The sequence below is a fragment of the Adiantum capillus-veneris genome, chromosome 29 (genome assembly GCF_014529385.1).
Source record: "Adiantum capillus-veneris isolate H3 chromosome 29, ASM1452938v2, whole genome shotgun sequence".
NCBI classification, from domain to species: Eukaryota; Viridiplantae; Streptophyta; class Polypodiopsida; order Polypodiales; family Pteridaceae; genus Adiantum; species Adiantum capillus-veneris.
The window spans coordinates 9,864,006-9,876,335 of NC_140959.1; the positions used below are offsets into that span (position 1 = coordinate 9,864,006).

Here is a 12,330-nt window from a genome sequence, read left to right on the forward strand (position 1 = left end):
GCGATAGTGGATTACTTGAAAAGAGCACATACTTGGGGAACATGTTGGTCAGTATGTATGCCAAGTGCAGTGCACCTATCATGGTGCAACAAGTCATTGACAATATTCATGTGCGGGATGTCGTCTCCGATTGCAAGATATGCCCAACAAGGGCATGGCAAAGAAACGAGTATTTCTTTTGTGAGCTCACTTAAAGACTGTGCTAAGAAGAAGGATGTGTACCAAGGTAGTAGAATTCATGATGATATTAAGGATAGTGGGTTACTAGAAAAGAACGCATACTTGGGGAACATGTTTGTCAGTATGTATGTCAAGTGCGGTGCATCTGTCATGGTGCAACAAGTCTTTGACGAGCTTCCTATGCGGGATGTTGTCTCTGATTGTAGGATATGCCTAACAGGGACAGGGCCAGGAAAAGAGTAGTTCTTTTGTGAGATGATAGATCACTTACACACTGTGCTGAGAAGAAGGATTTGTACCAAGGCAGTACTATTTGCAATAGTGGATTACTTGAAAAGAACAACATATTGGTATGTGCACCTGTCGTGGTGCAAGAAGTCTTTAACGAGATTCCTCTACGGGATGTTGTCTCCGATTTCAGGATATGCCCTATAGGGCTAGGGCCAAGAAACAAGTATTTCTTTTGTGAGCTCACTTAAAGACTATGTTGAGAACAGGGATTTGTACCAAGGAAGTAGGATTCATGTTGATATTTGCGATAGTGAGTTACTTGAAACGAAGACATTCTTGGGGAACGTGTTGGTCAATATGTATGTCAAGTGCGGTGCACTTGTCATGACGCAACAAGTCTTTGACGAGCTTACTGTACGGGATGTTGTCTCTGATTGCAAGATATGCCCAACAAAGGCAGGGCCAAGACACAAGTATTTCTTTTGTGAGATCACTTAAAGACTGTGCTGAGAAGAAGGATTTGTACCAAGGCAGTCAAATTCATGCTAATATTTGCGATAGTGGATTACTTGAATTGAACACATACTACTTGGGGGAACATGTTGGTCATTGCACCTGTCATGGTGCAAGAATTCTTTGTTGAGATTCCTATGCGGGATGTCGTCTTTGATTGCAGGATATGCCCAATAGGGGTAGGGCTAGGAAACTAGTATTTCTTTTGTGAGCTCACTTAAAGACTATGCTGAGAAGAAGGATTTGCACCAAGGCAATAGGATTAATGTAGATATTCGTGATAGTGGGCTACTTGACATGAACACATACTTGGGGAACATGTTTGTTAGTATGTATGTCAAGTGAGGTGCACCTGTCATGGTGCAACAAGTCTTTGACGAGATTCCTGCCTGGGATGTTGTGTTTGATTGCACGATATGCGCGAAAGGGGTGGTGCGAGGAAACTCTGGGCTGTTTTGAGGTGATGCGAAGGGAGGGCCTATCTCCAGATGCAATCAGGTGCATTTTGAAGGCATGTGGCTTTACTCAAGATGCTGATATGGACATAAAAATTCACATTGATATTGTTAGTCAAGGGTTGTTGAAAAGATGTTGTACTTGGCAAATGTCGTGGTTGACATGTTTGGTAAATGTGGTGCAATCCAAAGAGCACCAGAACTTCTAAAAAAACTTCCTGTCTGTAGTGTGGACTCTTGGAACGCACTGATTGCAGGATTTGCTCCACAAGGGCAGGGCTAGAAAGCTCTAGTCTATTTTCAGCAGATGCAAAGTGATGGCCTCTCTCTTAATTGCAGGATTTGCTCCAAATGGGCAGCAGCGGAAAACTCTAGGATATTTCCAGCAGATGCAAAGCAAGGGCTCTCGGAGAAAGATCTCATGCTTGGCCGTGTCTTGATCGATATGTATGCAAGATGGGGTGTCCCAAAGTTTGTAACTTTGTGTATGTGTGCGCATTCAACATACATTGAAACCAAGAACATCAGAAGTAGTGCAGGTAATGGTTGCATGAGAGAAAAAGTGAATGTGACAATTGACATCTTTGCAGAAGTCACAAACTAGATGACGATGGTAGAACTTATACGGGTGGCAAGGTGACGGAACAATGTAAGGAAGATTTAGGAGCCGATCCATCCAAGATTGTGCGTCGATCCACACGACCAATAGCAAAGGATTATATTTTGACTTTGATTTCCTCTATGTGATCTCAAAAGTACTTAGATTACATCATGTACTCATCAAAGCAATTAATTTACATCATTTCTATTATAGAGGTTGTAGATGAAGGTGACAAGGGCTGAAGAATTTTTGTGATGCCCAACAAAGAGACACATAGACGATACACCACGACATGGCAATGTGGAATGATACATGTTTTCATAAAACATCGGTAATGAGTTCTTCTTTGTATAGTTGTAGTAGTTTTACAATAAGAAAGTTCCTTCAACACTAAAGGAGAAGCATAAGTCCCCCTCTAACATTGGAAGAGATAAAAATGGCGAAGAAAAGACATGTTCCCTACGATATTATTATAAATATGGAGAATGATACCAATTCTACATCATAAATTCGTTTGTTTTTTTATTTTTTTATTTATAGACACAAACATCACAAACGCACGAAATGCATCTCTCTCCATCTTTATCACAGTGTGTATATTTTCACCTCTATACGTCTTTTAATGCAAAATCTAGTTTGTGATGTGAGGTCATAGAGGTGAAACGTACAAAGCTGCTCTTCTTGTTTAATTCACACCATTTCCACAGCAAATCGATCAAGGCATACTATTTTTCCTTTGTGCTGGGCGCGAACTTGGGACTTGAGTTGTCTTGGGATTGTTCCTCCTCCCGCTGCATTGCGATGGCCGTGAACAAAGATGGCCACGAGCGGGAAGATGGAAAAGAAGAGGAAGAGTCTTTCTTAGCCTACTCGGCGGAGTGGCTACAAGGTTTCGGATTGCGCGTTCCTGATGAATCTCTTCTGCAAGCAGGCGTTGGCTTCTACGACTCTCTTATCACGCAGGCTATTTCCGTTGACATGGAGGAGCCTGGTCGTATTGTCTGCAGCATGCGCGTTCCCCCCTCTCTTTGCGTAAGCATCAGAGAGAGAGAGAGAGAGAGAGAGAGAGAGAGAGAGAGAGAGAACCTGAAAGCTGTTGGCTTTTGTGTATCTTGTCTCTCTGTGTGAGAGAGATTTTTCTGCAAAAACCAAAGGCCTGCCAAGAACTGCAGGAATGGGGCATCTAGATTAATCACTTAATCACATTGTAGAGGTTCTCAATCACGTATTAAATGCAACTTGCAAACTGGTGAGTTATGCGCTACATGTAAGAGCTCAAAACATTGAGGTTACAAGTTAAGGTAGAGGCAAGGAGGACCAAAGAAACCAACCAAAAATGAATATATGCTCAATAGCTGAAGAAAGTACGTTGTATGTAAAGCATCATCAACAGCAGAGAGAATTTCGATCATCGTACAAATGACAATTGAAAAGTGATGGGTGATGATTTACGAGCGAAAGCTCAAAACATAGTCTTTAGAAGATAAGGGGAGGCATGGATGTGGTAAGAGTTTTGGAGGTCATCTCTTGGGTTTCCCCGTCTAGATCTAGTCAGTGAGGGCTTCTTTGTGGCTGTGCCCGTGCTTGGTCTTTGTGAGGCTTTACCAAGTTCTAGGATCTGGGGAGATTTTCCAGTTTTGTCCGGTGTCTGCCACTTGTGGCTTTTTTAGAGGGCGCCTAATTTTCGAGCTATTCTCTCTTATTTTTTGGGTTGTGGGGTATTTGAGGAGAGTCAAACAACGAGCGTAGATAGTAATGGAGGGGGGATCCCATCTTGGCATTGTGTGTTGAGCATTGTACCTCTCTTGTGTAGCAGATTTGCCCCTGCAAGGCTTGTCCTCTCTCTCTCTCTCTCTCTCTCTCTCTCTTCACCACACCTTCCGCTGCACTTTGACATGGTATCAAGCGATTACAGATAGTGGATCTAGAGCGCGTGATGGGCTGGGGGTGGCTGCATTTTTTCAGCCAACAGGAGGGCGACTTGTTGCCTTGTTTTTGTCACGTAGATATCCCTGGATCTAGCATTCATGCATCAAGCGGGGGTTGTTTTTGCTGCAAAGAACCCCTGTCTATCGGCGTTTTTCAGCCGGCAAAAGACGGAGGAGTGCTGCAGGCTTTCAACGAGGAGCTGGACGAGATTTGGGCTGCGTTTTGAAGATCAAGAGGGACTCGGGATTGATGGTTTGTGCCTGGTATCTTTGTAGATTTTTGGCCAGCTAGTTGGAGACTTTTGTGCAGCAGAGGGGGCTGATTTTGGATTGATTTCAGCTAGGCCTGGATACCTACCCTTGCTGAAGAGTTTGGAGATTCCTTTTGATGGGAGGTTGCTTGTAGCCTTGAAGTTGTTAAAGTTTATGCATCTCAAGTGAATGCCCAATGTGATCCTACTTATTTAATTTGTCATTTTTAGGTTTTTTAAACTTATTTGACATGAGTCTTGGTTGGGCAATTTATGTGAGGGTATATAAGAACCCTCAGAGGAGTTTATAAGTGTTCACCAATCATCTAATTCATTGCCTTGGTTGATTGATTCGAACAACTCTCTCTTTCTCATGCATTCTCTCTCTATCTCTACGCTTTCGCATTGGTGACTTTTGACATGGTATCAAAGCCTATGTCAGAATAGACAATAGAGAATGCAATGAAGACAAGAACTTGCATGCAATTTGGTGGACACCTCAACTCCGATCTAGAACACCTGCAATGCCACAAACATTAACAAGACACCTGTGGAGAAGAGAGTGAAAGAGACAGGACATTAGAGAGAGCCATGACCGTCTCTCCTTAGGAAAGGAAATGAGAGGACGTTGCTCTGATACCACTGTCATAGAAACAGAAGCCTGCACTTAAAATTATAAAGTTAAGTTATTATTTTTCGTAGGATTCTGCATGACATAAGTAATGTAGAAAATCGACACAGCACTCAGGACCAGAACATAGGCTAGTTCCCCTCCCCCGTCCCCCCTTTTGAAGGAGATTTTTTTTTAATTTCTGAACTGTTACAAGCACGAGAACCCGAAACAAAATTCACTATTCATGTCCCAAATACTTTTCTGATGTAAAGATGCATGGTTTCATAAGCCTATTGGATGAAAATTCATCATACCTGTAGCCGGGAACGGCTATTTGCTTCATACTGTCAAAAAGTGATATCGCATGACCACCCGAGCAGTATGGATGACGTGGTAGGCAGTAAGGATGCTGACGTGGCGGCAATATGGAACCCCCTGATTTTGCGCTGAGATGTTGACGTGGCAGACTGTACGGAAAGTCCCGAAAATTGCGTTGACAGCTGTAGGGAATTTTCGTAAATTGTGTTGACTGCTTTTTGCAGTTTTTGGACCAAGTTGCTACCAAGATGCTTTTGGGATTACTTTGCTTTTGAGTTCAACTGCTTTTGGGCTTTGCTTTTGGCATCCCTTGTAAGAATAAAAGGACCCATAGGGGCCTCACTTCTCAGAGCATCTAGACATAGAGTCTGAGAGCAGAGGTACCCCTATGGGAGTTGTACTTTGCTCAAGAGTTTAATATAATAAAGAAATACCGAAAGGGGCACCAGGTTTTGGGGCCATTACCTCTGGGCACATAACTACATTGGGCCATGTCGTCTCGAATTTCAGTGTTATTTAAAGTTGTTAAGTATTTTCAGAGAACCTCTCTCTCGTGTCGAGACAGATTCTAGACGGGGTGCCCAAGTTTGCGCTCGGAATTTTCATAAATTGCGTTGATTGCTTTGTGCAGTTTTTGGACCAAGTTGCTACCAAGATGCTTTTGGGATTACTTTGCTTTTGAGTTTAATTGCTTTTGGGCTCTGCTTTTGGCATCCCTTGTAAGAATAAATGGACTCTTAGGGGCCTCACTTCTTAGTGCATCTGGAGGCAGAGTCTAAGAGCAGAGGTACCCCTACGGGAGTTGTGCTTTGCCCAAGATTTATATAATAAAGAAATATTGCAAGGGACGCCAGGTTTTGGGGCCAATACCTCTGGGCTCGTGTCGCGACAAATCCTAGACGTGGGGTGCCCAAGTTTGTTACATGTATTGGGATTTTTTTGATGGGAGAAGCTTCGGCTGATATCTGCTCCCGTAAGGGATGCCCACACGAGTTCTCCTTGGCTGAGATCTGTTTCTAGAATGTGTCAAGAGTGCTGAAATTTTCGTGGGCAGCCAGTACTACGCTTGTTTGAGTGCAACTATTCCCCGCAGGACGCACACAAGCTCCTATGGCTACACTTTACCTTCACAGCGTGCTTCACAGCCTCTGCACGACCTCCACGGACGCCAAAGCAAGAAAACGTGAGAAGAGAGAACGAGGACTAAACTGAGAGCTGAGAGAGGAGCCTCTCTGGGTGAGTGGAAACTGTTGTAGAGTGTTGCCAAGAGGTAGCGCTAGCTCTTTCTTATAGCTTGGCGAGAGGTTTGGCCATTTGGTGCTTCATGAGAGAGAGAGAGAGAGAGAGAGAGAGAGAGAGAGAGAGAGAGAGAGAGAGAGAGAGAGAGAGAGAGAGAGCGATTTCTACGCTGGACTTCCAGTTTTCTCATGCTATGGCTGAGTTTTTTAATGTTTATTAATTCTGGCTATTTTCAAATTGGCTGGCTATTGAGTTTAAAAGGTTTTGACTTAAAAACGGGCATTAAAACCCGATTTTTTGGCCAATCAGAAGCATAGTCACTCGCTCGCTTTCATCTCTCTCCCAACTCAATCTGCCGGCTCCCACCAGGTCGTATTTCAATTTTCCACTATGTCCGACGGGCCACTTTCTTGTGTGGTCACTTTAGAAATATTAAATTATAGCTTTTTTGAGCAAACTGGAGACACCATCTTATTGATGTGCTTGTATTGAACTATTCTGCATTGCGTTCGGCCACTGTTCTACTTATCGTACTATCTGGACATGAATGAATTTTCCAGATGGAACATTGCACAAAAAAATGTACGAGTTCAAAATTGGTGTCAATTAATTCATAAATTCGTAAATTCATTCTGTGTGCACAAAAATCACTTTCATTTATCTGTAGCCATAGCTAAAAATATTACAATGGAACTCCGTGACTCAGTCTCTTGCCTAGATTCTCTCTCTCTCTCTCTCTCTCTCTCTCTCTCTCTCTCTCTCTCTCTCTCAGTTGTTTTGAAGTACTAAATGTGTTGCTAAGTATGTAGATTGCAGTTATCTCCGTGTTTCCGCTTGATCCCTCGTCGGAAGTGATTACAAAGCTACCCAAGAGCTTACAAAAGCCTATCAAAATGCCAAGCATTTCAATATGCTCTCACAAACGGCATAGGTTGGTTGCAAGGATGTTTCAAAAAGCAAGTCGGAGATGACACAAAAAACTGCATGTATTCGTTTTCGTTTCAAAAGGTTGTCCGATAAGAGCTTCCCAAGACACAACTGACACAAGCTAGCATACCAAGCAGCCGATGACACTGCTGTCGCCGACGGCGTTTCAAAACGCAAAGAAAGCAAGCATCTCTTCCTCCCCCTTCCCTATGAGAGAGAGAGAGAGAGAGAGAGAGAGAGAGAGAGAGAGAGAGAGAGAGAGAGAGAGAGAGAGAGAGAGAGAGAGAGAGAGAGAAGAAGAAGAAGAAGAAGAAGAAGAAGAAGAGAGTTCTAACGTCGTAGGAAACTATCCCAAGAGACCTTAAAGATCTAGTCGACGAAGAGTTGAACTCAAGAGAGAGAGATGTACGGCTCAACCAACCAACCAACCAACTGGGCAATGAATTAGTGATTTAGCTTTGGGGGCCTTAAGGACCCCCCTCAGCAAATTGCCCTACCCAAGGCTTTGGCAAATAAGTAAAATAAATACCTAAAGCCAAAATAAATATTGAAATCACATTGGGCTATTCACTTGAGATGCTAAACAACAGAGCTTCAGCGGCTCAAGCAACAGATGGTAGAATTACAAGCCGCTTTTGCTCAGCCGGAAGTGCACAAAGTGCTTAAGACCCTTGAAAAAGGAAAGGAAAGATGGTGGCTATGAATTCCATTTCAATGCGAGGGGCACATGTAACATATTCATTTTAGGAATTCCCATTTCAAAGTACTTCTTTACATAAAGTCATCTAGCAGAACGCTGCCAGCTTGTCAGTATCCCTGAAATCTCAAAAGAAATCAGTGACTTCATTCGAGCTAACCTGTTACAAAGGAGCAGAGTAAACTCCCCTCTTGTGTAGTCCGCAGTGCACCAGATTCAACTTGCTGATTCGTCGGTAGCTTTTGGAATAGTCGGTGCTAGACCAAAAGCTTCAAGGTGAAGCTCGAGTATCCGAGGAGTATCTGCTAGGTCCTCTTCCTCCATCGATTTCGCATCAAGAGCAGGATAATTTCTGAACTTGACCAAGTATCAAGAGCAGGATAATTTCTGAACTTGACCAAGTATCTGCGTATCAACTTACCTTTCACTTTCCTTTCCTTGTGAGCCAAGACCTGCTCTGGAATCAGGATTTCTTCCATCTCTTCCACTTTGGGTTGCTTGTTTGGTTCCTTGTCCACTTGCACTTAACCTTTGAAAGGTCTCAATAGACTCACATAAAATGTAGGCTTTTTGCTAAAGACTATACAGACGTGCGTGGAGTAGATGATGTTCAACACAAGATCAAGTTAAAGCCTGAGGCCACACCTAGGGTTTAGAAGCTACGAAGGCTACAAGTAATTAAGGAGGAGGCTCTACTCAAGGAGGTAAGAAAGCTTCTAGCAGCAGGTTTCATTTATTCGGTGGAGAATTCAGAGTGGGTCTCCCCAATTGTGGTCACCCTAAAAAAAATGGAAGTGGAGAGTATGTGTTGACCATAGCCCGCTCAATGAGGCAACCAAGCGAGATCACTTTCTCCTCCCATTTCAGGATTAGATACTAAGTGAGGTAGCTGGTCATGAGAAGTACATTGTGTTTGATGGCTACTTAGGTTACTTTCAAATAGGGATTGCATTGGAGGATCAATTGAAAACAACCTTCATCACTCCTTCGGGTTGTTATGCTTTTAGAGTCATGCCATTTGGCTTGACAAATGCTCCGACAACTTTTCAACGTTTCATGAACAAGACGTTTCAAGCATTCTTTGGAAAGTCAATTAGGGTGTTCATTGATCATTTTTGCATTTATAGCTCAAAGACATTGCAACTATAGAAGGTAGAAGAAGGTTTGAAGAAACTGTACGACATGGGAGGTCAACTCAACTCTGACAATACATTGTGAATCTTCCTCCAAGTATCGAGTAACTCCAGTCTGAAGGATACATCATTTATCTCCTGTAGTATCTCTTACTTAGCTTCGGAAAAAGTCTCTCCTTACCCTTTCAGCCTGATGGGTGATTCGAACGTGATAGTAACGAGATTTAGTACATGAACACATCCGTGAGAAGATTAGCGCAGCCTGGATGTGATTGCTAAATAAGTTACAATGTTGTAGAATGCCAGAGAGAGGGGCCACTCCACTTATTTAAAGGCTCTGGGCCTCATTTAAAAGCAATACATGAAAGGCCGCAACTTTAAAAGTGTTTGGTCCCAAAAGCAAGCGCCCATAGGGTTGTTCGTATGCATTGCCACATCATTTGTCACGTGACACATCCAACCCTATGTGTTCGTGGACAAGCTACAACACGACAAGGGTTTCGTCAGTCCAGTCAGTCTAGATTAGCAAGTGTTCTGACACTTTTGTGAGTTTGTTCGCAGACTGTGCATGCCCAGGCACTTAGTGTAGATGCATATCCTTTGGTTGCACACAGCATGATCATAAGCATTCTCGTCAGAATCCATCAGAATCCTTCAGGGGAATTGTCTAGTGCATTTAACCTATTTTCCCTATTTTTGACATTTTTCACTTATTAAATTAAGTGACTTTTGTTGGAAAGTAGGTAGGGCAAATTGAGTAAGTTTGTATATAAGCAAACCTAGGCTAGCACTAATTGGTAGCAGGAGCACCATTGCTCAACAGGCAACTTCTCAGCAAGATCCCCTTGGTGGCGTTTTCCCTCTAAGCAGAAACCTCACAGCCCTTAGCGTTTTTCATCAGCATCGCCATAGCCTCCCATTGGCTGGCGTTTTCAGCAAGTCACCATCGCCATACAGTCCCAAGCATTGGCGTTTTCCATCTAGACTTCCTCGCGAAGTCTTCTCAGCCTATCGTTTTTCCTAAAAGCACCTATCGCCACAGATGTCAGCCTTTGGTGTTTTTAGTAGGCCATTGTCGCCGCTTTGCATGGCGTTTTCAACTGATAAAGCACCAACAGTTTTCAGCCTTCGACCACCTAAAGACCAACATATTTCAGCCGCAAGGATGAGCCCACAATAGCGTTTTTGGTTCCAGACATTTTCAGCCATTAGCGTTTTTGGGACAGCAACAGTTTTGCATCATATTTCAGCCAGTAGCGTTTTTGGACAGCAGTAAGATTGCATCAGTTTTCAGCCCTTAGATCGGTCTCGTCATCCCTGTCGTCGACACCGATCTTGCCTAGACTTGCATGATGCATCAATCACATGCACCCACTTTGTAGCAATCAATCGTAAACCACTCTCGCCAACGAGAGTGGGGCCTTTGGAGGAGGGTTTTACGTCTCTAGTGTCGTTTTTCTCTTCTCTCTCTATCTCTTAGTCTCATACACTCACGCACAGTGTCCATCCACTTGTTTGTGATCATTGCACTCTCTCATTAAGAACAGAAGGCTCTTCCTTCCATAAGAACAAAAAGGAACATTGAGCACATTACGGAGCACTCATCTTGAGAAAGAACAACATTCATTCCGCTGCACCTTACATTGGTATCAGAGCTTTGGCAGTGTTCTGTATCACTCAAGGAAAGAACCACAAGAACCACAATTTTTTTTGCTTGTTGAGGTCGCACGAACCTAAGTTCGCTTGGGCGTGTCGATTCCTAATTGTGTTTTTGAAGAGTGACAGGAATCCAAGGAAAGAAGGGCTTGTCCAGCCTCCCCTTGTGCCTCTTTTCACTCATTGAGAGCGGACCGTACACTTAGCGACCGGCCAATCGACGTGAGGTGGGAAAAAGCAACCTTGGTGTGAGCGCAAGGCCGCCAAGGGGTGCGCCCGCGGAAAAGAGCAAAACTCGGGTGAAGAGAAGATCCTTCTCAAATATAGATTGCAAGCGAAAGAAGACCCTCAAGAACGTCAAGACCCTCAAGAACCCAAGAACCCAAGACCGGCAAGTACCCAAGTTCCTCGTGAACTTAAGAACCAAAGATCATAGTGCATGGTCATCACCCGAAGCGGAATGGATACTTCGCATACAGGTGATGAGCATGAGAGAGGCGAGGAAGAATTTTTCCCACCAGGTGGTTTTTCCGACCCTCCCCCTTCTCCATCTACGCCACGAGTTGTACCAAATCCTATGGAGGCAATGGTTAAGTCGATGATGGCACAACAACAAGAAACGACTCGCATTGCGATGGCACAACTAGAAAGAAAAGTAGAACAACAGGAAGCCTTGGAGCATGAACGCCAACTCACACAAGACACCTTGGAGCGTGAACGCCAACTTTGACAAGACACCTTTGAGCGTGAGCGTGATCAAGCGCGCGTGGCGACCGAAGAACGACAGCCCGAGCGTGCGGTACAGAGTAAACAACGCATGCAAGAGTTGGTACGACATGTTTTCGCTTCGAAGTCCGAGCCAGCCAAAGATGTTGGTAGTTCCTCAAGTGGCGCAAGCCGCGATTCGGACTCCAACAACCCAGTCACAGAGAAGTTGACTTTCAGTAAGTATGATGGTAAGATGGATGCTACGGTTATTCATTCTTGGTTGCATCAATTTAATGCTTATTTTGCGACAACTAAGAAGAAAGGAAATAGCAAGGTTTTGACGGCAGCTATGTACCTTGCCGGTGATGCCATCAATTGGTACCACGCATGGCAAGAGGCACAGTTAGCCGTGCACCTAGAGGAAGCCGACGAATTCACGTCTCTTTCCTTTAATTGGGCTGATTTCCAAGACAAGCTCAAGGCGCGGTTTATGCCACCTTATACCTCGCATGATTGAAGGACGATTGGCGCGCTCTCAAGCAAAATGGTATGCCAATTATGTCTTTCTCTAATCGTGTTTTGCAGCTCGGCACTCAATTACGCAAGTCGGATGATGAGCGCAAAGAGGCATTCCTTTTTGGGTTAGACGAATATATCAAGTTTGATGTAGAAGTCTTTGATCCAATCGATCTCAACAAGGTGGTAGCGATTGCTCTCGCACAGGAGATGAAGCACAACAAGGGAAAGCCAAAGGAGAACAAGACTTCCACAAGTACCTCGCAGACTTCTCAGAACCATCAGAACGGTAAGAATGGTAACTCTTCTAACCAATCTTCCAATAGTCTCTCATAAAAGAATTCTTCCAATGAACCTAAGGGTA

At 43.8% G+C, this 12,330-nt stretch overlaps 1 protein-coding gene across 1 annotated transcript in view; it reads left to right on the forward strand.

Moving 5' to 3' along the window:
* Positions 1–2,669: 2,669 nt before the first annotated feature.
* LOC147418737 (uncharacterized) overlaps positions 2,670–12,330 on the forward strand; it is a 35,007-nt gene continuing 25,346 nt past the window's right edge. The window contains exon 1 of the mRNA XM_086506389.1: positions 2,670–3,012. Coding sequence (XP_086362515.1) covers positions 2,782–3,012 — 231 coding nt within the window. The 5' untranslated portion in view covers positions 2,670–2,781. The remainder of the gene's footprint in view (positions 3,013–12,330) is intronic.